Source organism: Ranitomeya variabilis, chromosome 4 (assembly GCF_051348905.1).
Source record: "Ranitomeya variabilis isolate aRanVar5 chromosome 4, aRanVar5.hap1, whole genome shotgun sequence".
Lineage (NCBI taxonomy): Eukaryota > Metazoa > Chordata > Amphibia > Anura > Dendrobatidae > Ranitomeya > Ranitomeya variabilis.
This window is the reverse complement of record NC_135235.1, coordinates 198,107,929-198,134,298: the sequence shown is the minus strand read 5'-3', so window position 1 is coordinate 198,134,298 and position 26,370 is coordinate 198,107,929. Positions and strand designations below refer to the sequence as shown.

General features: G+C 39.8%; 1 protein-coding gene across 3 annotated transcripts in view; it reads right to left on the bottom strand.

Moving 5' to 3' along the window:
* Positions 1 to 304: 304 nt before the first annotated feature.
* EPS8L1 (EPS8 signaling adaptor L1) overlaps positions 305 to 26,370 on the bottom strand; it is a 97,455-nt gene continuing 71,389 nt past the window's right edge. Inside the window, exons 4-22 of one of the 3 annotated variants that reach the window (XM_077259574.1) lie at positions 25,198 to 25,256; positions 20,866 to 21,027; positions 18,404 to 18,553; positions 18,233 to 18,315; positions 16,894 to 17,113; positions 16,398 to 16,497; positions 16,254 to 16,303; positions 12,884 to 13,010; positions 12,267 to 12,355; positions 12,107 to 12,181; positions 11,751 to 11,899; positions 10,924 to 11,059; positions 9,502 to 9,551; positions 8,135 to 8,231; positions 7,288 to 7,434; positions 6,047 to 6,158; positions 5,033 to 5,213; positions 4,678 to 4,810; positions 305 to 1,229 (exon numbers count right to left, since the gene is read on the bottom strand). In XM_077259574.1, coding sequence (XP_077115689.1) covers positions 1,143 to 1,229; positions 4,678 to 4,810; positions 5,033 to 5,213; positions 6,047 to 6,158; positions 7,288 to 7,434; positions 8,135 to 8,231; positions 9,502 to 9,551; positions 10,924 to 11,059; positions 11,751 to 11,899; positions 12,107 to 12,181; positions 12,267 to 12,355; positions 12,884 to 13,010; positions 16,254 to 16,303; positions 16,398 to 16,497; positions 16,894 to 17,113; positions 18,233 to 18,315; positions 18,404 to 18,553; positions 20,866 to 21,027; positions 25,198 to 25,256 — 2,207 coding nt within the window. In that variant the 3' untranslated portion in view covers positions 305 to 1,142. The remainder of the gene's footprint in view (positions 1,230 to 4,677; positions 4,811 to 5,032; positions 5,214 to 6,046; positions 6,159 to 7,287; positions 7,435 to 8,134; positions 8,232 to 9,501; positions 9,552 to 10,923; positions 11,060 to 11,750; positions 11,900 to 12,106; positions 12,182 to 12,266; positions 12,356 to 12,883; positions 13,011 to 16,253; positions 16,304 to 16,397; positions 16,498 to 16,893; positions 17,114 to 18,232; positions 18,316 to 18,403; positions 18,554 to 20,865; positions 21,028 to 25,197; positions 25,257 to 26,370) is intronic. The other 2 variants (XM_077259577.1, XM_077259576.1) reach the window with 2 other exon arrangements.

Genomic DNA, 26,370 nt, shown 5'->3' with positions numbered 1-26,370 from the left:
CTACAGTGTTGTCACCAGGAGTGGGCAAGTGCATGATTGCAAGTATGCGATTTGCATACGTCTGGCCACATTCCAACTAGACGTGCGCGACCTTCATTCCACAAGTGAATTTAGTGAGGCCAGAGATACGTCTAGTTGGAATGTGGCCGGAAGTGACCGCCCACAAGGGAGAATCCTGACAGCGTGCACTGTGCACGCTATGAGGATTCACAGGTTCGCAGTCACGTAGAGTGCTGACTTGTAGCCCAAGCCTGGACATTTTTTTTTAAATTACTGAGCAGACATTATGATTACAGTGAAAGTATTTATAAAGAAATATATAGCCCTTTAATTTATTCATATGTATTTAAATAGGTAGACAGACATAATTACATACAAAGGAAAGACAAAAAAAAAAAAAAAAGGGTCCAGCAGAATAATACATAAGATTTCTGACCCATCACTTAAAATACAGTGTACGGTATATATTGGTTGAGAGAAAAGTTCCGAACCACCTGTATATTCGTCAGAATTGATACGTTGCGTGCAATCACTGTCTCCGAGTCCATTTGTACACTGCAGCTCACATTCTTTGCTCCTATGATACCCGTACAGAAGATTATTGCCACCTACATCTAAAATTTCAAAACTTTGGCAACAAATATACATATATATTAAAAAAGAGATTTTTTTTTTTTTTTTTGTTTCCCGATTCCACAAAACAAGAGGCTAAAAGATTAGTAACATTAATAACCTGGTAACATTACAAGCAAATGATCCGATCAGAAACCCTGGAGGAATTAGTCGAGAGCGCGACATTCCTGACCGAAACGATAGAAGAAGATCAGAGGGCAGATGTGGTCACCAGCATCTGTCGCATTATAAAAATTCTTCATTCGTAGAATGTGGAAATAAGGCATAGTGCATTGGCGGAACTTCCCATCCTGCCGTAAGGCATAGACCGCTACGTCCCGGTACAGTCCATTATACACCGGGTAATGGCCATTTTCTACAGCGGCTCCACAGAGATTACTTCTCCAGCAGAGATGACTGGAGGCGTCTTTGGTACATCCATATATTCCAGTTCATATATATTATATATATTTATATACTCTTTGGAAGACATTAAATAGCATCAAGTCCAAGTATCCCAATAAATCTGCTCAGAGGCTGCCTTTCTCAAGTTCACTGTCCACCTTTTTCTTTTGTCTCTCCATCACGGCCTCCAGCTCTGAGATCTTCTTAGAGTCCTAAGAAGTCACAAAAGAAGAAAATTCCAGTTAATGGAGGTAAATAAAAGAAAAAAAGAAGGAACTTAAAGGGCTGTCCAGCCCAAGGCTACAAGTCTGCAGTCACTCTATGTGACTGTAGACTTATGAATCCTCACAGTGTGCACACACTGTGTGCTGTGAGGATTCTGCGGTGTCGGGAGCGGGCGGTCATGTGACTGCGAGTATGTTATTTACATACTTCCAGACACATTCCGACTAGACCTGTGCAGCTTCAATACACTTGCATTGAGTGAGACTGTGCACGTCTAGTCGGCATGTGACTGCATGTATGCGAATCTGACTACAGGGAATGCAGACTTGTAGACTAAGGCTGGCTGGACAACCCCTTGAAAATGAAAACAATTTGCAAATTAAAGTATCATACTGAGTTGTTATAAAGCTCCTTATGTGTATAGAGCTTCAATGAAAAATTTAGAGGGCAGCACAGTGTTTATCAGTCCTTTCAGCTCTGGGGTCACACCAAGGAGTTTGTATGTTCTCCCCATCTTTGTGTGGGTTTCGTCCAGGTTCTCAGGCTTCCTCAAACACTTTGAAGTCATAATGGTCAGAAGTAAAGATTGTGAGCCCCAATGGGGACAGTAAAGCGTTGTGGAATAGGATGGCACTATATAAGCAAGGAAAATAAATATTGACTTAAAGGATTTGTTGATTGATAAATGGGGGTCCCAAAATCATGTGTGAATGGAGTATCATTAGTGTGCACAACCACGAGTTGACTCACTTTTATGGGTCTATATATGAGCGGCAGAGGGTAGTTGTGACCACCACCCTGTTAACTGCTTTAGTAGTGCAAATCTATGATCATCCCCCCAGCATGCAGGGATCATGAATGCATACTACCACTTTATTAATATGGGGCACTGGACCCCTATATCGTCATTGGTGGGGGTCCTAGCTACTAGATCTCTATGACTCATACATTTATCAGCTGTTCATAAAATAATATTTATAAAGCTACAAAAATCAGATCTCATGCTTTGCACTGATGAGAGGCAACATCCCGAAACACTGTTTGCAAATTGGGAATCTGGATTGGCTTTTATCCTAAGGCTCGTTAAAGGGTTGATATTGATTATCCCCTTCATGACCTTGGGATTTTCCGTTTTTCCGTGTTCGTTTTTCGCTCCTCTCCTTCCCAGAGCCATAACTTTTTTATTTTTCCGTCAATTTGGCCACGTGAGGGCTTATTTTTCGCAAAACAAGTTGTACTTTTGAACGACATCATTGGTTTTAGCATGTCGTGTACTAGAAAACGGGAAAAAAATTCCAAGTGCGGTGAAATTGCAAAAAAAGTGCAATCCCACACTTGTTATTTGTTTGGCTTTTTTACTAGGTTCACTAAATGCCAAAACTGACCTGTCAATATGATTCTCCAGGTCACTACGAGTTCATAGACACCAAACATGTCTAGGTTCTCTTTTATGTAAGTGGTGAAAAGAAATTCCAAACTTTTTTTTTTTTTTTTTTTTTTAAAGCAAAGAAAGAAAAATTGCACAATTTTCCGATACTCGTAGCGTCTCCATTTTTCTTGATCTGGGGTCGGTTGAGGGCGTATTTTTTGCGTGTCGAGCTGGCGTTTTTAATGATACCATTTTGGTGCAGATACGTTCTTTTCATCGCCCGTTATTACATTTCAATGCAATGTCGCAGCAACCAAAAAAACGTAATTCTGGCGTTTCGTTTTGAATTTTTTTCTCGCTACACCGTTTAGCGATCAGGTTAATCCTTTTTTTATTGATAGATCAGGCGATTCTAAACACGGCGATACCAAATATGTGTAGGTTTCATTTTTTTTTTATTGATTTATTTTGAATGGGGCGAAAGGGGGGTGATTTCAACATATATATATACATATATATACACATATATATATATATATATATATATATATATATATATATATATATATATATATATATATATATATATATATATATATATATATATATATATATATATATATATATATATATATATATATTTCACATTTTTTTTTTTTTTTTTTTTTTTTTTTTTACTTTTGCCATGCTACAATAGCCTCCATGGGAGGCTAGAAGCTGGCACCACTCGATCGGCTCTGCTACATAGCAGCGATCATCAGTCAGCGATGCGCTCATTTCTGGCCGGAAGCGCCGGTTAAATGCCGCTGTCAGCGTTTGACAGAGGCATTTAACTAGTTAATAGCGGCGGGTGAATCGCGATTTCACCCGCCGCTATTGCGGGCACATGTCAGCTGTTCAAAACAGCTGACATATCCCGGCTTTGATGCGGGCTCACTGCCGGGCCCTGCATCAAAGCGGGGGATCTGACCTCGGACGTACTATCCCGTCCGAGGTCAGAAAGGAGTTATAGGATTGCTACTTCCAATAGGTGGCACTAGAGCTCAAATCCTCTTCCTCTCTGAAGACGTAATTTGCATATTTATTTATCCAGAGGAGCATTGCATGGCTTGTAAGTCTCCTTACACTGGCATGTCATTCAACACAAGGAGAAAATTACTCCTTGGATCCCAAACAAAAAAAAAAAAAAAAGATCTCCTCGCTGTCTTACTCAAGATCAGACTAAAAACTGCCACAAAAGAATAATTTCCATAGTAGGAGAATATATCCTCATATACAAGTATTGGGTCACCAGTGTTTGGGAGGTCCCAGTTTGGAGACGACTGGTTTAAATATTTAAGATGGTGTTTTAAAGTGGACCCAACACAATACAAACTGCATACACTATTAAATAGATCTATTGGACCTGATGAGACTGGTGTCCTTACTTTGAAAATCAATATTAGAACGGCTGCATAATTCTTGATATTATAATGAACATATCCTCAGTCACTCTACAGCTGAACTCAAAAATGATAGTCATTCTGAATTTGATGTTTTTTAAAGTAAGTACACCAGCCTCATCAGGGCTTAGATTTACTTAATAACGTATGCAGTTTGTACAGTTTGAAACGCTTTTAAAACTTAAGCTATGTATAAAACACTGATGGGGCACGCTGACATTGCGGTATGTGTGCTCATGTGAGAGAATCGAGACAATTATGCTAATGACACTTTGCTCAAACTCTGATAGTGTCATCTCAGTGCGATCCAATTCTCTCCAATAAAAGAATCACAGTACAGGTGTGGAAAAGACGGAGAACTTTATTTCTCCATTTTCTCTGTGTACGTTTATCAGGCTGCACTCGGATGACATTCGAGTGCAGTCCGATGTTTTATACGTACCCATAGACTTGTATGGGTGCGAGTGATCGGAATATACTGAATCGGCATTAGTAAATAATTTCAGATCTGCTCTGCCCTATAATATAATATTGGGCCCAGTGCTATCCAATAAAACATCACATAGCACTCGGCCGGGTCATACACCACTGTGAACGAGCCCTTAGGAGTAGGTTATCCCATACCTCAAGAAGAGCCTTCTGCACCATGACCTGGCTGTAGACTCTGGCTCCTTCGTCGGGGCTCACAGCTCTAAACTCATCTTTCCGGAGAGAGAACAACTGAGCTCCATTTAACACCCCAAGGGATTTTACTGTCCTGAAAAAAACAAACATCAGAAATTATGATTATTAGCAAAAAATCTTACACTTATACTTCATTAGAAAGGGCGTCACGGACCGGAATCAGACATTGTCCCCTCGGTGAACCTCACAATTCGCTAAAATGCAGTGAAACGTTCTGGGAGCGAATAATGGAGAAATAACGTATCGCCGAGAAGCAAAAAAGGGGGAATGTTCAGTATTAAGGGTGAAGACTCACAATGTGTTAAAGCCTTTGGCCTGGAGCCAAGAGGAGACCTCGGCGGGGCTGGACTCATCGGTGAGAGGTATGGAGGTATCTGACATCTTGTGGATATTTAGACTCTTCTGTGGGACTGTTCGGCCATTGGCCAGCCTGAGCAGCAATTCTTCATTCATACTGTTTATTCTGTCAAATTTATCTAAAGAAACAAGAAAGTAAATAATAAATAAGTTTAGAAAATAAAGAAAATAAATAAAAAAAATAAAGTACAAAAATAAATAATAATAAATAAGAAAATAAATAGAATTATAAATAAAATAAAGAATGAAAATAAATAAGAAGAAAATAGAATTATAAATAAAATAAAAAATAAAGAACGAAAATAAAAAGAATTATAAATAAAATAAAAAATGAACGAAAATAAATAATAATAAATAAATAGAATTATAAATAAAATAAAAAAAATAAAGAAAATATAAGAGCGTTTGGTAAATTTACAATATTGCCCCCACTATCCAGCTTTATTTTAGGACACAATTCACTTCTAAAACTTTTACTTGGAAGAGTCGACGATAAGATGATATTCTATAAGTTTAATTAACGATTTTGAAGGATGTCATCCATAAATGCTGATCCCATAATGTTATGTATAATTATTAGTGATGAGTGAATGTGGTCGGATAAGGTGTTATCTGAGCATGCTTGGGTCCTAACCAAGTGACATCGGCATGCTCGAATACTATGTTCCAGTCCTCGCGGCAGCATGTCTAACAAACAGGCAATCCCTGCATGTGTTGCGCCTGTCGAACAGCGCCGGGGACTTAAACATATTTTTCGAGCATGCTGAAGATACTCTTAGCACCCAAGCATGCTCAGATAACACCTTATCCAATCACGTGCGCTCATCATTCATCACTAATAATTAGAGGTACCAGCACATCTCCTAATAAATGTCCAAACTGTAGAAGTCTGGAAAGTCTCTTGTCTTCTGCTCATATAGAAACTTGCTGAGTGTTATGATCCAATTTTCACCTTGTGTAGTGAGATTCTGCTCTGGATGTTGACTGTCTATGGTGTCCCACTGTCCTGAGCTGATGAGACTTGATTTGGATGGCTTTTTGGGAGGTGTTGGTGGTTGTGTCTTCTGAAAGAAGGATTAAAAGGGTTACACAATAGAACAAGTCTAGAATATAATATCATTAAAGGCTGTAGTATCACAATGAGAGTAACCTAATGGGATCCGGTCATTTTGGTAAATGCCATTTGCCTACAGTTATAGGGTAAATGGCGCCACAATTGTGCTAGTTACAGAGTTGGTTATCAAAGTTCCGGGGCTCCAGGGAAAGCCGGCGGCTCAAGGGAGAAAAGAAGTACCGTACATTTTCTTCCGATAGCCGCATTTTCTTCAAAGCAGCTGGGCGGCATCATAACACTGTTTACTTGCAGATCAACCCTTTAACTGCAGGTAAATAGCATTTTCCAATGTGACAATTTCCCCTTAAAGGCTATGTACACCTTCACTCAGAAATTATTTGTACTTTCTAAATAATCTTCACTACAATTATTCTGCAGTTTTTCTGCTGCAGTGGTCTGAAAACAATATCTAAATTTGCTAACGCCCCTCCTTTCTGTCTATTCTCTACGCTCTCATCCTCCCTTCTGTCTATTCTCTACGCTCTCATCCTCCCAGTGTTAGAAATCGCAGGATAAATGGGGCTGTTCAAAGATCTGCAGTGGAGAAAGCATCTAAAGGTTTATGGAGAGCAGAAAAAAAAAAAAAACAGCCTATAGACAAGGAGGAAAATAAGTGGAGATTAAATAAGTGCAGATCTGGAGCTGTGCTGATACACGAAAGCAAGTGGAGACAGTAGCACCCTGGAAAAAAAACAAAACTCACATTCAGCCTACATTACTGTGAGGGAAACTCAAAGCTCATCTCCAGCATGTATTACACGGAGAGACACTCCCACAAGAGAAAACTTGGAAACTTGGCTGCAAACTGCATATTAGGAAGCCTGAAAACTAATGGGGGGATGAAGAATGCAGCCTGCAACTTAGTATTCGCTAAAGTTAACCACTAACGTCAAAGGACAAATGTTAAAGGTGTCCATAGCCTTTAAAGGGATATTCAGTAGGTATATAGGTCCAGTTGTACTGGAAGATCTGATAATGACGTGATTGTGACTTCATTTCATGTCTCTGGTTCAATGACCTTGCGGTATAAGCAAGTGTGTCTTGTAAATTTCGTCTTTAGCTCTCCTACGTGAGCGTACCTTCGCTGGGCTTCCGGGTGGGATTCCGTTTTGTTTGGATTTGTTAAGTTCTGCGGCTGTGACTGGGGAAAGTATATTGTAAGGCACGTAACCAATCTGCCCAAAGCGATTCTGCACCTTCCACCACTTCTTGGAATCATCCAAAACCTAAACGTAATAAATAAATATTAAAGTGGATCCTTTATATTAACACCATTGATAGGTCCTGCATCCTGTACTCATTTCTGGAGCATCATTATAGGGGGCCAAAGCCATGATTCCCCTATTTAGACAATGAAACACTAACATTCTGGTGGGTTATTTTACCATGTTGTTATCACACTGCCTGCTGTGAAGGTTTAGGGGATTCCAGTATGTTATGAACATTTATAAGGGAACTTATGTTTTTCCTTTCGTAACCAATAGTGGATTAAAATTCATTTTAAAACTGCTCAGATTGGTTAAAAAAAAATACTCTCCCTCTCCGAGCCCTCACACTTCCCATAGTCCCCCATCTTCCGGCTCTATCCGGAAAGGCCCAAAAAGGTGCTCAGCCAATCACTGGCCTCTGCTGTGACCAGACTCATTCAGTGATTGGCCGATTTTTGGCCATTTTGGGTGTTTATAGATTGGACGCCAAAGAAAGGCCGGGTGACTGGAAAGGATGAGTATTGCTTCATTATTTTTTATTTTTCATCCATGTATAAACTTAAAAAAAATTATTATTACGGTGTTTATCTGACTATATAATATTAACAATGGGAGAACTGCAACATTGGGGGGTAATTGGCCAAATGGAACGTCACAACCGATCCGGAGCTCATCATAACCCTAGTAGGATGCCCGATGGCACAGACATGGCACGTACCTCCAGAACTTCTCCCTGTAACACTGACAACTCCGTGCTGTTCCTGGCAACAAAATCGTACGTGCAGCTCACACATCTGTCGTCTGTCTCCTTGTGGCTGCAAAAGAAAAAAAATGTTATGGATTTTTTTGGGAAAAAAAATGCAATTTTTCCTTTGTGCGCCGCACTAATCCATGGTTCTCTAGGCCTAAATGACCACGTGATATTTGATTCCTTTGTGTAGGGAAAAATGTCCCCATCTTGAACAATGTAACCTTAGACAATCTGAAAATGCTCAAAATATATCACGTGATTGTCCTATAAGACCTGACCTTTGCTACGAAGACCCCCCCCCCCAAAAAAAAAAAGGGTACAAAACCACATGGCTTACAGATTTTCTATAAAAAAAAATCTTGAATTTTTATTGATTTTATTTTTTGTAAGTTTCCATAAAAAAAGCTCAAATCTTGCAGCTTTCAAATTGCCAATTCTAGAATTGTAATCTTGCAATAATCACATTGGCCACTGGGGCTTTTTTAGACTCACACTTCCTGTCTTTTCATTAAGAGTTTTCAGCAGGTTCATTATCAGCAGAGGCAGGATCAGAATAACAGGTAACACCTCAATGCCCAGCTGATAAGACAGGACCCACCAATCACAATAGGTGATGTTACAGCCCACCCTCCACCCCCTCCCTTCACAATCACCACTGCCCAAATTAGAGGAGCTTAGAAGGCTGTTTAAAAAAACATAAGTAAATAAAACGGGCCAGTTGTTGCCAATGTACATGTACCCAATGGGAGCAAAAGTCTTAATTTATGGGTGTGAAAATTGCAAGATTTCTATTTTTAAAAAAATAAAAAAAAATTATATACATATACATTATATATATATATATATATATATATATATATATATATATATATATATATATATATATATTTATTATATTCTTTTATTTTGATAAGAAAAATAGGAAAAACAAAGATCTAAAAATTTGTTAAAAAAGTACAAAAAAAAATTTGTTAAAAAAAAACAAAACTTGATTGAATGGGGCAGATTTATTAATGTGTCTAAAGTTTGGGAACCTTAGACTAGACTTTAAATTCCATTTAAGTTATGATTTTAGGTGCCTTTTATGTGATCCCATTGAACAGGTCATATTTTTTTTTACATCAGAATCTATAGGAATCTGAGAAAAAAAAAAGGTCCATACACAATAAGTTGCGGACAACTATATAGCATAAGGCCATAGTTTTCTATAGGAGCCGTCTTACAGATCTTTACAACACGAGACCTTCTATAAAGTATCACAAAATCCCAAGGAGCAAACCTATATTCCTAGAAAAATCTATTTTAAGAAAGGCCAATAATACAATGCCACGTACCCATTCAGAACTGGAGTTGGTGGCTTCTGATGAACTTGAGGAGATGATTGCTAAAAAAAAAAAAAAAAAAAACACACACAAAAGAAATAAAGTGAATGAAAACAAAGCAACAGAGAAAAATATTTACAAAAGTGATGAAAACTTACATTATAAGGTCTAAAAAATGTTTTGAAGGGGTTAACCACTACTTTTATATTGATGTCAAAACTGATGGGAGCCAAACAGCCCTGCTCCGTACACAGTGTAGTCCCTGCTGCCGGGCGCTGCAGGCCTCTGGTCATGGTCTATTTGTTTCTCCTCCGGTAGTTGTATTTGCATTGCACCAAGAAGCCACATTAGCTTGTGGGCAAATCTAGTGCTTCCATTTCCATTGCAAATCTTTAAATGTATGAAATAATGCTACTTAGGATAGACAAAAATCAACGGGGGACATTTACCAAGATTTACGTTTCACAAACTGGTATTAATCAAAAAAGGCTGGAGAAAAATGCACCAAATGTTTTAAGACGGGCTGAACTGGGCGGCATGGGGTGCAGACTGCTGAAGGATCACACAAGGCCATATTGTATTTGTGCCACACACGTTAGTGGCTCTGTCGGGTCGTCCGTCTGAACTCCTGAAAAACAGTATTCGGGCGAAACCTCAGACGGGGCCACTTTAATGAGGCTAATGGAGTCTCTGTGCTGTATGCAGTGTAGACAACTGAAGGATCATGCAGGTTCATAGCCCACTTTTCGGGTCTTTTGTCTGAACTCCTGAAAAACAGAATTCAGGGGAAACCCCAGGCAGAGGCATTCACTTTCATGAGGCTGACGGAGCCAGTATGTGCACTGTCTAGTTGACCACGGAGCCAATAAAGTGAATAACCATACTGGGGGTTCGGCCCAAATCCTATTTTTCAGCACATCAGATGGAAGACCCCATGGAGTCACTGACTTGTGGCACAAACGCAATGTGAATATCCCCTAAAAATGCATAATAAAATCTCACGTAAAAACCTGTTCTCCTTGCCATTAGCACCGCTTGCCCGCTCCTAGGCAGGCAACCATTTTTCCTTGCATGGACGTCCAGGGAAGTAGCCGCCTGGGATCGTGCGTTACAGATTGGTGTTTAATCAGAAACAGGACTTTCTGGTTTGAGGTTACGCGCCAAACAAACCCTGCCGTAACTTTCTTTGTGTTTTGTACACAGGTCATAATGCATTGCAAAAAGGAAAAATAGAACAAGGGTCCTGTCTGCACTGACCCGGAGCGCCATTAATTCACATGTTGGTGAATGAGGCTCCTGTACCAGCAGCCCGCAGACAAGAATGGCGCTATTTGTAGAAACCAGGCCATTTTCTTATATTATATAACCCCCTTAAAAAATGTAAATGGTGAAATGTGTCAGTAATCGTGTTACAAACACGCACAGACCACTCACCTGCGACCTTAATTCTTCATGGCGATGCTGAAGCTCAACAGGATCTTCCCAGGGCTTTCCATCACTATTACTGGGGACCCAGCCACTCATAAACGTGGGAGTGTATGGCTCGCAATAGTCCCGGGGAAATTCAACTCTATACGAGAAAAATTAGAATTGTTAGTAAAGCGAGTAACAATATTTTGTTTATTTGGTGAGGATAGGTCGTCTGTAAGACAGTTGCTTCCCAACACTGGATTAATGTGCAAATATGTGATGATGCATTTACAGCTCATATTCTGGCTCTAGAAACAGGATGCTAAATTGCAAAGCTCAGAAAAAGAAAAATATTCCCTTAAAGGGAATCCGTCAGCAGGTTTTTGCTATGTAATCTGACAGCAGCATGATGTAGGGGTAGAGACCCTGATTCCGGCGATGTGTCACTTAGTTTACTGGGTGCAGTAGTTGTGATACAATCCCAGTTTTTTCTGCTGTAAATCTAGCAAAGCTCAGAATGCTCAGCCCTGTATAACCCCGCCCACATCACTGATTGGCTGCTTTCTGTGTGCACTGTGCACTGGCAGGAAGCTGCTAATCAGTGTTGGGGGCATGGTTGGACCAAGAGGCGCGAGACATCTAGTCCTGGGTGAATACTTTTTGTTGGATGTGTAATGGTGCCATATTGGTTGTTAGCACACCTACTCAACAGAACCAGATATATTTTAGGATAAAATGTTATTTAACGATCTCTAAACATTAATGTTTATCTCCTCTTCCTTCTCCGATATCTCTTACTATTCCAAGATAGACCTAGGTGTTGTAATGCAGGACCCAGGATCCCTTCGTACCTTGGTCTGGTCCAGTTTGGTCCCAACGAATTCCATAATTCTAGTTCTTTGTCATCTAAGCACTCATTCAGCAGACTGACGGCTTCTTTGGTGAGCATTGGACTTTGTATAGAAGCAGCCATGTCCGCACCTCCGGAACTGTCCACCAGCTGGTTAGAAGAAACGATACATTTATAAGTCTCATACAATGAGAAGCCCCCTCCTAAAATAATGTCTATCTCCCAAAAACTGGAAAATATTATCTTAATAATGCCACAATTTTACGTGACCATCAGGGGGTCCAGTCACCATGGTGGCCGAATCTAAAAATTCCCAAAACAATCTTATCGGAAGAAAAACTAATAAATAAAACTTACGGTTTTCAGTGGTCCAAATAAGAAGTGAACAAGCTCAACCGAACTGGGATTCATAATGTTGCTTCTAAGTCTGGCCTACGTAGAGAACACAGGGGGACAAATTATGGACACCATTTTTTGTAGCTCTTCTTGTTGAGTTTTTTGGTGGCTTTTGACGTACCAGTAGACAAAAGCTGTACTTGAATTTCCGTGCAGCTTCTTCATAATCTTCCATTTTTGGGGGTTTGGCTCGAAGAGTCAGCAATCCCTCTGTGCAAAACAAATATTAGAGGTTATGTTGCAAGAGTTTTCTTTTCCAAATAGAAGCATTATAAAATCAGTCACACGGCTCCGAAGACCATCACAAAGCAAAATCCTACACGACTAAGCTCTGCTTTTTTTGGACCCCTCCCTTTAAAGGGCTCGTCCCCTTAGGATAATTTTATTCCCCAAATTAAAATCTTTTTACCCCTCATCTCACAGCTTAGATTCCCAGCTGTAAACTATGGCGGAACTTGTCGGTAAGAGTTCAATCTCACAACAGCGCCACCACAGGGATCGTTAAGCATTACACAGTGCCGGTTGATATATTTAGGATGCCTGTTTAATACACAGAGCTTTCAGAGCTTCCAAAGAGAGAGGTGCTTTATGGAGCCAATCTACATTAATATGTGATGAAGGGGCAGCACGGTGGCTCAGTGGTTAGCACGGTGGCTCAGTGGTTAGCACGGTGGCTCAGTGGTTAGCACGGTGGCCACATACGACGTTACATTTTTTTCCACTAGTGCCAAGTTTTACCTCCAGCTTCTGGTTTCTTGCTCCTTCTCGACTTCTTCCTTTGATTTAGGACTTTAAATGCTTCCGCTGACTTCTGGAGATTCGCCATGAAGATCTCAATGTCATCAAAGCAGTGATTCAGCAGATCCTGCGCGACAGACAAACCAACTTCAGGAATACAGTAGAAAAGTTACAATGAAAAAAGTGCTAATATATAAATAAGAAAGCAGCAAGCAATAAGTACAAACATGAAAATGCAAATGTTACGTATTGTGTGCGCCAAACCAGCACCGACTCTGCAAATTATTGAATTTGAATATCATCTAGCTGCTCCAGACTTCTGCTTCTGTCATTGTTTGGTCCCAGTCCTTAAATTAAAAGGCAGTGTATCAAATATAGTATTTTGGAATAATTAAAGCCAGATCGTGAATCCTGTTCTATTTTTCTATTCTATTTTTATTTTTTGACTTTAGAAGTTTTCACTCTATTTTTGATCGTCCATAGATGTTCGCTGACTTCTATGGGAGAGTTTTCTAGGCATGCTCTGTTAATATGCAGGAAGAGGGAGAGGGTGAGCTGTGACCATGACCTTTCCTAAGTGACCGAGGAAGACACCGATTCATTGCCAAAAAACCTAGCTTTTTATATTTATATATGTAATATGTCAAATACGACTCGACTTGCTCTAATATCACTTAAAAGTGGGCTACTAACACAGAAAATTAATTCTGCCTGTGATTTCAATGACAAAGTGATCCTTTAGGGTGCAGTCTTATGGCCGTATAAATCAGTCCGTAATGCTCGGACTGGCCGGCGGCTCTACCGACCCAAGCGGGACAGCCTCATACAAATACATGAAACTGTCAGATTCGGGTGGGGAGAGCCGCCGGCCAGTCCGAGCATCGTGGTCCAATTTATACGGCTGTCTGACTATGTCGTAAAGAATAGGAAGTATCTGCCCAATATTATAATTAGTGACCAAAGCAAAAATTTCAAGATTTTATTTTTTTATTTTTTTTTTTTTAAGCAAAGTGATATGAAAAATGTAAAAAAAAAAAAAAATGTTTAAACACCAAAACTCAATTTAAGAAAGCCATTTTTGGATGACACATTTCCTTTAAGTTAACAGGTTTCCTAAGCTGAATATTAATGAAAAGCGAATCAGACGTGTGTTGGAGACGCGGCTTGTATCTGTGCAGTTTTTCACCAATGGAAAGTAGGAATTTTGAAAAATTCTCAGTGGGAGCAGTTAAAGGAACAGGCGTAGCGTAGGTCTCTAGTGCTTGGGGCAAAACAAGTATTTTGCGAGCCCTAAACCCAATGGCGGAAACAAACTGAATTGGGCCCTTGTGTAAGAACAGTATATGGGCCCTAACAGCCAATAGCTCATCAGGTCACCTGCTTTGGAGGTGATAGTGGCCCCCTTACCCATTGGGCCCCTGTGCGACTGCACATGTTGCACCAATGTTATGTCTGCCTCTGCCTAAACCGTGGACTGTGCGTCTGTTCCACTAGTCCAGCATTGAACCCCTTATGCCACAATCACAAGTATTGTAATTTGAGGAAGATATAATTATTGTTTGTGCTTTAACCCTCTAGTAGTTTTCCAATTTTTACTCAAATTTACAAAATTAAAAGTTTTCTTATAAGTTTTTTGCTATTTTGAGTACATTTTTATTTTTTGTAACTATTTTATTGCCCAAACCCCATTCTTAATCTTAAGCCTAAACCTAGCCCAAATTGGTTGAAATGTTACACCTGTATAGACTTTGGTGCCACTGATTAAAAGGGTTGTTGGTCAAATGATATTGATGAATCTGCTGACCCATCCTTAGAATAATATTATCATTCTCAGATTGGTGGGCGTCCGACGCAGCAAACCTCACCGATCAGCTGTTACAGGCTCCGACAACTAATTTCAATCCATTGCAGCTACTGAACCATTTTGCAGATCAGCTCCTATTCTTGAAAAGAACAGCCAATCTGCAGCACTCGGCAGCAGCGTCTACACCATGAATGTGTACAGTGCAGCTCTGCCCAATGTTTACAGCTGGTTGCCATTGGAACCGATAAAAACTGATTGGTGGGGGTGCAAGGGGTTGAATTCCCATGATAAAATATTGTGGCCACCTATCCCAAGGATAGGTCACCATATTATTCGCCTGGATATCCCCTTTAAAGTTTATAGCGCTCTTTCTAAAAAAAAAAAAAATATATATATATTTTTTTTTTTGCGTGTCATTTTCTTCCCAAGTGAAAATGAGGACAAGGACCTGGTTTTTCAAGATGATTTTCCACCTGTATAAGGATCAAATTTTAGAAGCCACCCCTACAGAACCGGCATGAATAAAGAGGGGATTGTTGTTACTGTGAATGTACGAAAGCTCATAAAAAGCTTAGAAAGCAGGTGAAAAACCACTTTATAGAGTAACCGGCATAATTTTTATTTCATAAATCAATAGTACACATTAAAATAAACAACTTTAGAATACATCTTATCAGAGAGATTTGCTTCTTTCTCTTCCAGGACTAATCAATAACTCAATGTATGGGTAAAATGTGTATTCAGTGAAGATAGACTTCCCCATTACTGAGATAGGAGATGACAGTTGGTGCTTATAAAGTTCTATGGAGAGGGGAGGAGAACATTCTGATACAAGTTCTCCGTAGAACTTACTGAGCACCAACTGTCATCTCCTATCTCAGTAATGGGAAAATCTGTCTTCACTGAATACAGATTTACCCATAAATTGAGAGTGAAAGATCAGTCCAGGAGGAGAAAGAAGCAGATTTCTGTAATATGATAGATTACAAAGTTTCTTATTTTCACGTGTACTATTAATTGATGAAATAAAAATTAAATAAAAAGACAATTACTGTAAGATTTATTTCTAGGAGAAATTGTGCTAAGTGCTTCTACTCAATGGAAATATACGTAACACCTCGAATTGTCTTTGTGCCCCTTAAAAGGGATTAAAGTCATCGTCAATATAACAATAGAAGGTCTAGTGTTCTCCTCTAGTGTATATAACCCAGCCACCGACGTGGAGGGTGAGCTAGTTCAGGACAGAACTCTCCAGATCAGGCCTGGTGGAGACTTGTATCTCAGCCTCTTGGCGTCTTTCATGTTATGTTTGGAGTGGAGACAATATCAAGGACGTCTTGTACTAAAACCGGGTCTGCCGTCTGTTAATAGTATAAATACCAGAATACAAGAGGTAGAAGTCATTCTAAGGGAACGGAGACTACAGATTTAGAAATCAGAGAAGTATCAAGAAGTATCAAGAAGTATCAAGAAGTATCAAGAAGTATCAAGAAGTATCAAGAAGTATCAAGACTTCTCCAGCCCCGACCATGACCACGTTTCCTATTTCGCTTTTTCGATACTCACCACTTCCCGTCCAGCTCTGACAGCCATAGGGTCTTGGGTGTCCCCATCAACTGTAAGAACAATCGATAAATCAATTAGTTTAATACCCCGCCATTCGTCACGTGTTTAGAGTCCGTTCCTCCCGGACACTTGCGATGGACTTACCAAATGACTGTCCTCCTGGACTACTTTTCTGTTGCATTTGTGGATTCTGTGGGATTTGCAAGCCCTTTTCTTGTCGTATCACTTGGCTGTAAAGATCATCCTAAATAAATATATTAAAAAAATTGAATATTAAAATAATTACAAAAAATATAAAATAGAATAAAAAAAATAAATACGGCTTAAAATGAGTTGCCCAGGATTTATTTTAACTTTCCCAATAGCAAGGAATAGTATAAAATAAGAATAAAATAAACATTACCCACCACTTAATTCCTCGGCAGCACTAACACTCTGGTGGTCCCTGCCAGTCTCTGTTGACTTTGCTATACATGGGACTTGTGATCACTGCAGCAAAGGTGAGCAGAGACTGGTAGGGACCACGGAGAGGCAGGGCTGAAACAGAGGGGGGTTTCAGGAGTAGGTATTGGTTTATTTTATACCCTAAAACCTTGATAATCTAGTAATTGGCAAATCTGGTTAGTGTAAATCCAGATACCTTGGCGGAACTGCTTGACTGCTGCTGCATCTGTGGAACTGGATTGATAATAATTTGAGGGCTCAGTGATGAGTTTGAGGGTTTTCCATATCTGCGCTGTGATTCCCGCTGCAGGATCTCTGCTGGGGTGATGTAGTGTGTCTGGGGCTTCCATGATGTTTGAGGCAAGTAGGAGTTGGAGCCACTAGTGCTTTGCTGACTTATCTTCTCTTGGGTGTTCCTTAAAACATGGAAGATACGTAGTGATGATATACAAGTTATCCAGCTAGTCAGAGTCTTAGTCACCAGCTTTCATTCACCTAAATTTAAGGTTCTTTTTGCTGCCCTAACTTTGTATCTAAATGCCCCAGCCAAGGTTAAGCAGCTTGTTACCCATCACAAGCATCTAGCATCAAAGGCAAATCAATGCAGAAAATGGATACTGCAGGTTCAAGAACTTCTATGAACGGATTCGATATTTATGGCCACAACTGTTTTCCTCCTGTCCCATACTGATAGTTCTCCTTCACGTCACTTATCTATTGCATTTTTCCTGTGTTCTGTTGTGTATAAATATGTGATTCTTCAGATTTTGTAATACTCTATGCCCAATGAAGAGATCTTAGTAGTCTCGATGCAAATTATTACCATTTTTTCAGTTAGCCATTAAAAGGTATCAACCACTGAAGACTCTCAAATTGTAATATTTTACTCCGTAATGGCTTACACGGTACAAAGATATATTTTTTTCCTGTAGCAGATCTAGGACATCTATGCGTTTCAAGTGCAATCATGACTATTTTTTGCATTGATGTTACTGCGTCCACGCAAAGATGTCTCCTGTGCTCTGATCTACAAAAACATCTGACAAGGGCAAGTCGAATTGCTTTCCTCCCGTTTCATCGAGGGCAAATGCCTCACTAGATCCTGCCCCAGCTGCGCTCTCAGTCTAGCCCGTGACCCTCATATACAGATATAATCCAATAGCCATGAAGTGAGCGTCCTTGCAAGTTGGTAAATGGTGATTTACTACTTTTTAAAATTTTTTATTATTGGTGCTCAGGGGAGGTACAGTTTGGCCCTGACTCCTTCCTTCCTCTGTTCTCAGATTTTTTAGAAGGTCGATGGACATATTTGTGGGTAAGCGGGTGAAGGTTCCGAATTGCTTTTGGCAGTAGTTGATTTTTTGGAGACCACAACTGTTCGCCCCTGCAGAGGTTTACTTCTGCCACAGTCCAAAATTACGACCAGTAATGGATGAATATATTATCTACCTCATTATATGACTCAAACAACTAAGAAAAGGATAGAGAAACACCCTAAGGTTACACAGATCGAGTACAACCCATAGCTGTAATACCGAAGGGCTGCAGGTCTCTTGGCGTTGTCTCCGGTTTTGGAATCGGACACGGCACTATTAATATCTTCACAAATCAACTCCACCTAGAAAAATTTAAATAAATTATTGAGAAACTGACAAACTACAGTGTAACCTGTTTATTTCTCACTGTCCATAATCCAAGCGTCTTACCCCAATATCATCACACTGAAAGAAGTGAACATCAGGTCTGGGTTGGTATCTCTCCTGGCAAACTAACGCCAACAGAGATCGATGCCTATTTTCCGGGAGAAAAGTATTGCAACGTTGGATGGCGGGGATCAAAAAAACTTCCAGCTCTTCCTGTAAGCACAAAGAAAAAATCATCAGAAGTCACATTACATATATGTATATTACATAAGAACATATACGTTAAATATACACACAGTACTGTGAAAAAGTTTCAGGAGAGTGTCGAAATGCTGCAAAGCCACAATGTCCTAAAAAAAAATGTAAGTGATAATTTTTTTGTCAAATAACAAAATGCAAAGTGAATGAACAAGAGAGAAAGCTAGATCACATCAATATTTGATGTGACCTTTTGCCTTCAAAACAGCATCAATTCTTCAAAGTACAATTGCTTGAACAAAGTCATGGATTTTGTAGGATTATAGTCAAGTGTATGATTGACCAATTATACCAAATAGTAGATTATGAGCATAATTTTTATTTGTAAGTTGAAACACCTTAGGGTGAAACCGATGTGTAGAAAGGTTAAAACTGGGTGAGGAACAGCCAAACTTTGCTACAACAGTGAGGTTGTGGAAGACAGTCATGTCACAGGTCATATGAGATCGCAAAACTGAGATCAGCAGCAACAAAGTAGTTGTACGGCATCAGCAAGGTATCTCCTAGGCAAATATTTCAAAGCAGACTGAACTGTCATTATGTGCTGTTCAAATACTTTTGAAGAAGGACCAAGAAATGGACAATGTTGAGGACTGTAGACAGTACTTGGTCAAGGAAACTTAATGCAGCAGAAGAAAGAAATCATGCTTACTTTCCTTCAAAATCAGGAGATGTCAAGCAGTGCCATCAGCTCACAACTGGCAGCAACCAGTAGAACCCAAATATATCCATCTACTATTTAGAGAAGTCTGGCCAGAGGTGGTCTTCGTGGAAGATTTGTCGCCAAAAAAAATATACTTTCGACGTGAAAACAAGGCCAAGCAACTCAACTATGCACAAAAACATAGGAATTGGAGTGCAGAAAAATGGCAGCAGATTCTCTGAACTGACGAGTCAAAATGTGAAATATTTGGCTGTAACAGAAGTTAGTTTGTTCTCTGAGGGACTGGACAGCGACACAATAATAGTGCCTGCAGGCAGCAGTGAAGCATGGTGGAGGTTCCTGCAAGCTGGAGGCTACATTTCAGAAAATGGTGTTGGGGATTTGCTCAGGATTAATGGTGTTCGCAACACTGAGAAATCCAGGCAGATACTTATCCATCATGTAGTACCATCAAGTAGGCATCTGATTAGAACAATCTACAGGGTAAAGCAGAACAAGTAGTTCTGGAAGTGATGCCCCACAGAGCTGAAGCGATGGCCGGGGGACCACCACGGTGCAGGAAGACTACTGTACACAAGATGAGGTGCAAACAACAAAGAAGATTTATTGGAAGGCAAGGAACGAAGTGAATGAGGAAGATGCAAACAGGGGTATGCAATGGCAAAAGACAATTTACAAGAGTAATAAACTTTATCTTTCCCGTAAAATAGCACGGTGCTGCAACTATTACAGACTCCAAATATTTCTAACCAGCAAGTGATGATGATACTCTATGTATAACCTCCCTGGCCTTTACTAAGCAGGCCACATGGCTCACGTGTACTGACTATTGAAGCCTACACTAAGCCCTAACAGGTGCACCAAACAGGAACAGACTCACGGTGATGTTGGAGAATCAGGTCCAGTCCCAGGGGGGCCCCCAGCAGTCTAATATGGTGGTGCGCACGGCTTTCTGTCAGCTCTGTGAAGCGTGGTCTTCTCCTTGCTTCTGGATCCTAGGGATGCTCCTTGAAACTGTAAATCCCTTTCTCTGTATCTTCGTGGCTCTCTTGCAGCTATATCAGGACACAGTCTCTCTCTCTTTCAGCTATCAGCACAAAAAGTCCTCTCTGCACCAGCCTCAGCTCACACACGCTGCTCCAGCTCCACACCTGCACACTGCACAGACTAGTTCATTACAACGATTATTGCAGGGGAGAATCAGAACATTCCATCACGCCAGACAAGGGAGTGGGTGCAGCATCTTAAAGTGACAGCGTGTTCCTTACTGTCCATAACAGCACCACCCTCTTACAGACCCCTGATCTCACGTCATTGGGTCTATCTGGGACCTCATGAAGAGACAGAAGGATCTGCACAAGCGTCATCCACAGAAGATCTGTGGTTAGTTCTCCAAGATGTTTGAAACAATTATTTAGATTTCTCCTTTGTTTATTCATTTTCTATCTTGTTAATTGATAAAAATAAACCATTGAACACTTCCATTTTTGAAAGCTTTCTTACTTTGCAGCATTTTTCCCCCACACCTGCCTGAAAAGTAGATCTACATGGAGCAGAAAGGAGAAGGTGGGGGTAAAAATGTACCAACAACTAACAAATGTACCTTGGAATCCACATCTAGAAGTTTAACACTGGAACTGTTGACTTGCAGCACCATCTCTTGTATCCAGATTCTGCCTTTGGCATCCATCATGTTAAGTTTCCGAATTGCATCTTCCACTGTGTGGACATCATCTTCTTCATCGATTGTGAAAGTCACCAAATGCTGCAAAAAAAACCAAAAAGCAATCAAATAATGAAACAATTTCAATATTTACAAGAAAAAAGATAATCCATTGATGTGGATTTTAGAAATAAGGAAGAGAATGTAAAAACCACCACTTCATACACAGACTCTGTTCAATGACTGTACACATTTTCAATGGAGCTAGTAGAGTAACCTACTGCTGGACACCTCCATGGACACAAGGATCGGGTGCTGAAATTCATCATAACTGATCCAACCCACGTCAGAAAAGTAAATCAGATGTTTAGCCAATCTATCAAAATACGCGAGTTCAGCCCATATTAATCTAAAGTGTATTGAGACATAAAAGTGCCAGGTTGGTACAAAAGTAACAAAGCAAACTTTTAAACGCTCTCATATAGATCCTGCCGATATCTGCAGAATTGGCCAATTATGTAACGTGTATGTGGACCTCTCTACTCTCCCACAACAGGCGATGTTGAGGGAGAGAGGGATGTGGCTGGTTGGGTTTCCAAACACCGATCCTTTTGTTCGGACAGGAGATAAGCATCTACCGGAGGCTCTGTCATAGATAAGACGTGAGCACTTAGCTGAGCCGAATGTTCCAATCTATGGGGGAGTCGGGAGATGTTTTTATTTGTAAGATACTATTAATATGTTTTATTTATCAAAATAGCTAAAAAAAGTATTAAAATGGAATAAAGGACTTGAGAATAGTGATGGGTGAACGTACTCGGATAACGTCTTTTCTGACCATGCTCGGGTGTTACAGTATTTGAGTATCTTGGGCATGCTCATACATTATGTTCGAGTCCCCGTGGCTGCATGTCTCGCAGCTGTTAGGGAATACCTAAACATGTGGGAATTCCCTAACAGCCGAAATCATGCAGCTGCATTGACCTGAACATAATATACGAGCATGCCCAAGATACTCAGATAACACCTTGAATAAGACGTTATCTGGACATGATCCCCCATCACTACTTCAGAACCCTCGCATCCTGTATACTATCTACACGTGTGATGTGACTTTAAGCTGCCTTTTTGGATTTAGCTATCTGCATCATCTGCTTTCTGTGCTGTGTAGTATCTTGATAAGCCTGAAACGCGTTGATACACCTTCAATAGAGCTTTAAGAGTGAGAACAATTATCTCCGGCCTGTACTGCAGCGCGGCACAATCGTACCGGCACTTATCACCCTACTGATCAATATATATGAGCCATCAAGACACCGGCAGAAGGTTTTTACAGGCAAAGCTTTAGACAACCTGATCAGATGAGCAGAGAGACACAGGGCTGTAATACAGGAGAACTTTTCCCTTTACCCCCAGCTACATACTTTGTAGCCCTATAAAAGCGCTCACATAATTATTTTTTTCTGCCTGATCGGAATATGTGGAACTTTTCCAAGTTGAGACAATCTCATCCAAACCCAACATCGACATTGGTAGTCAGATGCTGCTTTGTATGGACCAATAAGGTGGTTAAATGACAAATCTGGACTAATCACAAATTAAACTTTTGGTTTCATGTCAAGATTTTATTTATAGGAGCAGCAAGGTTCATCCCGACTATTAGATCTAACCAGATTAACATAATGCATCTACAATGACGGCCAGGGATTAATAGTTAAGCCCTGATGAAGCCATTAGCGGGTGCGTCAGGCATCGCACACTGACAGACACTCACATATTGCTCACTATTGCTGCCGTTTCTATTCTCCATCCAATTACTCATTTTATATTTGCATTTCCTTTGTGAAGAAAATATCACTTGGGTGGGGTAAAAAAAAGCAAAAAACCTTGGTTAGTTAAAGCCCGGCCTTAAGGCTATTGTTGTCCTTGACGTCACGCTCCCGTCCCACATCTGACACATGGAGACATCTTCCAAGTGTTTATGTAATGGTGAAAGTTCAGCATGAACTTATGTAAGCGGAAAATATTATCTGGGCAAAAACAATGGGGGGGTGGGCAGTGTACGGGATGGGCTGAGGGTGCGGTTTTTTCATGTGGTGGAGTTGGAGTAAAGGGTTTAGAGAGTTGATTTATAGTTCACTTTTCCTTAGGAGTCCATTTTTTTTAAAATGTAAGCTCTTCAGTATTTGCACAAAGGAAAGGGAAGAAAAAAAACAAAAAACACACAAGTTGTAGTATTGCTGACCAGATGCAGAGAAAATAAATATTGGGAAACAATTAACAGCCTCCTGAAAGGGATTGTCGGGTTCAATCTCAGATCGAGCTGATCATTGGAGGTCCAAGCAGTGAGACTCTCTATGATAAGTGTATCATTGAAGGACCCTTCTTACAGAACAAAAGTTTAGGGTCACTTAGAATTTTCATTATTTTTGAAAGAAAAGCAGTTTTTTCCAATGACGCCAACATTAAATGATTCAGAAATACACTCTATATATTGTGAATGTGGTAAATGACTATTCTAGCTGCAAACGTCTGGTTTGTAATGCAATATCTTCATAGGTGTATAGAGGCCCATTTCCAACAACCATCACTCCAGTGTTCTTGTGTTCTTATGGTACTTTGTGTTTGCTAACTGTGTTAGAAGGCTAATGGATGGTTAGAAGACCCTTGAAAACCCTTGTGCAAGTATGTTAGCACAGCTAAAAACAGTTTGGCTGATTAGAGAACCTATAAACCTGACCTTCCTTCTCAACCCCATTGAACTGTTGATGGGCACTTTTTGCGTACCATATGGTCAAGCTGCTCCCACAAGCCAAACCAACTTGTTGGAGCGGCTTCTGGAAGCATGGGGTGAAATTTCTCCAGATTACCTCAGCAAATTAACTCCTAGAAAGCCAAAAGTCTGCAATGCTGGAATTGCTGCAAAGTGAGTATTCTTTGACAAAAGCAAAGTTTGAAGGAGAAAATTATTATTTCAAATAAAAATCTGTTTTTTGAACCTTGTCAATATCTGCACTAGATTTTCAATTCATTTGGCAACTCATTTGATTAATAAAAGTATAAGTTTTCATGTAAAACACAAAATTTTCTGGGTGACCCTAAACTTTGGAACGGCCGTATATATATTATATATCCTCTTTTCAGATGAAAAAAAAAAGAAGAAATGGACTGAAAAACTGGTCACTATGTTAGGGCAGTGCTATTCAGGGTGTATAAAGGTAGCAGTCACACCCAGGCACAGTAGGACACCAGCACTCAGGGCAAGGCAAGTTTGTTGTGCCTCTTAACCATTAGCACTCCAGTTCCTTCCTTTCATCAGTCCAGTGTTAATCCCCTTATCCCTAAGCCATGAGTTGTATCGAGGAATATACTTCTGTCTTCTTCAGCTTTTTGCTAAAACTTTAAAAATAAAGTTATACCTTTGATGTAATAAGTTTAGTACCCTAGCCTTATATCTCGCCCCAAGTTTAACCCTAACCCTTGCTCTAACCCAATCCCTTTGCCTAAGACTAACGTTAGTCTAATACCTAACCCAAACCCTAAACTAATCCTTAACCTTAGGGTTATATAAAAAAAAAAAAAAAAAAAGTGTAAAAACATAAAAGCAGCCCTTCATAATGAATAAGGATGGTATTGATCCATGTGAACTGCACTTGATTCAGTACAGGCGTTTTCATTTTATTCTAACCTTATGCAGAGGGCATCCATAAAAATTTGTTTATCATATCAGTTGCTGCCTATGCAGAGCGCAGCAGCTGATGATAAAGCTCTCAGTCGTTTTGGTTACTGCCTATGCAGAACGCATCAGCCAAAACCAAACTCATCTCACCTGTTGTACTCTACATAAGCAGCTCCAAGGTAAAATTTTGGCTATGGTGTCGGAGATAAACCCCTTCCTTGCCCACGCTCTGTCATTACCTGGACTTGGTACCACTTGCGAAGACACCAGTATGATAAAGTCAAATGGAAGGTGGGGCATGTAACAAAAGGGGCACATGAGCTTTTTGTTATGTTTTATGACCAATAGAGGGGAATTTTTTTTACCTTTTAATAAACCTGAATATTAGGCTTACAGCTAATAACTGGTTTCACATCAAATATTTGTCAATCGTGTCAGAAGCGACATTCAGCCGACAGACTCTTTAATAACAGAGTCATTTTATTGCGACATCTCATCCCGAGGCTTATGACTCTGGTGACACCACAATGGTGCGGCATAAGGGGAACTGTCATTGTGCACATACTTCCTTGGCGATTCACTCGCACACTTACATTCACTTGATATTGTGACACATCTGCCATGATGACATTTGAGTATTTCTTCCTTTGTTCTGTAGACAAAAAGAAAAAAAAAATACATTAAAAATAATTATACAAATGAAAGACTAAAAAGTGGTTTCACACAGAGCATTCTTTGGGAAAAAAAAAAACTGCTACAATTTTCATGCCAAAAGCAAGAAGTAGATTTAAAAGGAATGGGAAATATGTCTATTGTGTCTAGTGACGCTGTCATATGGTTGCGGGGGATGGATTAAACCATAATTAGCTATAAATATGCAGCATTTAGGCTATTTGCAGACAGAGGGATTTTTGAGTTTCTAGTGGAAACTCCTTTTTTGGGGGGAGTTTTTGGCAAAGCTTTTAAATTTCCAGATGAGTTTCCTGACTTGATTTAAAAAGTTTTTGAAAGTTTTTTCCCTGTTTAATTTTTTTTTTGCAGCTTTCATTGACAACTGTCTAATTTGGAGCACTTTCAACAAGTGACATGCACTTTTTTTTTTTTTTTACAGCAGGCTTTTTCAAGCAGGAAAAAAAAAACAAACTCTAAAAAAAAAAAAAAAAACTGAACATGTGAACAGCAAAGTGATTTACAATAGAATTGAAGCGGAAACGTCTTTCAAGTATTTTTTAGTGATTTTTTAGCTTTTATTTTTAGCAGATTTGCTATAAAAAAAACTGCTTAAAAAAAAACAAAAAAAAAAAACACCTCTGTGCATACACCTTTTAAAGAGGTCCTGCACCCCTGGTAGATCATCATCGGACTTTTTAGGCTTTAAAGAGCCACAACTAACTTATCCCCGGTGATTTCAACAAGTTCCAGCAGCAGTTACATAACTTTTCCTCTACAAAAAATAAAGGCAGGAGCTCGGAGTAGATTAGATGCTGGAGAAAAACAATCTAAGATGGGGTGGCATGAAAGAAAAGCCCTTAAAATCAACACCGATCTGTTCTGACACTGCCAAATTAAGTCATACTCTCCTAAAAGGGAATCGGTCATCTTGGAAATGTTGTGTAGACGTTATAGAGCAGAAGAAACTGAACAGATGGAGATTGTTTTCTTTGCAAATATTTGTTAAAACTTGTATTCTTTTCATAGAAATCCTGCTAGTTCTAGTTTAGTAATCAAGGGGCGGTGATAATCAGTGATTGATTAGGACCGCCCTA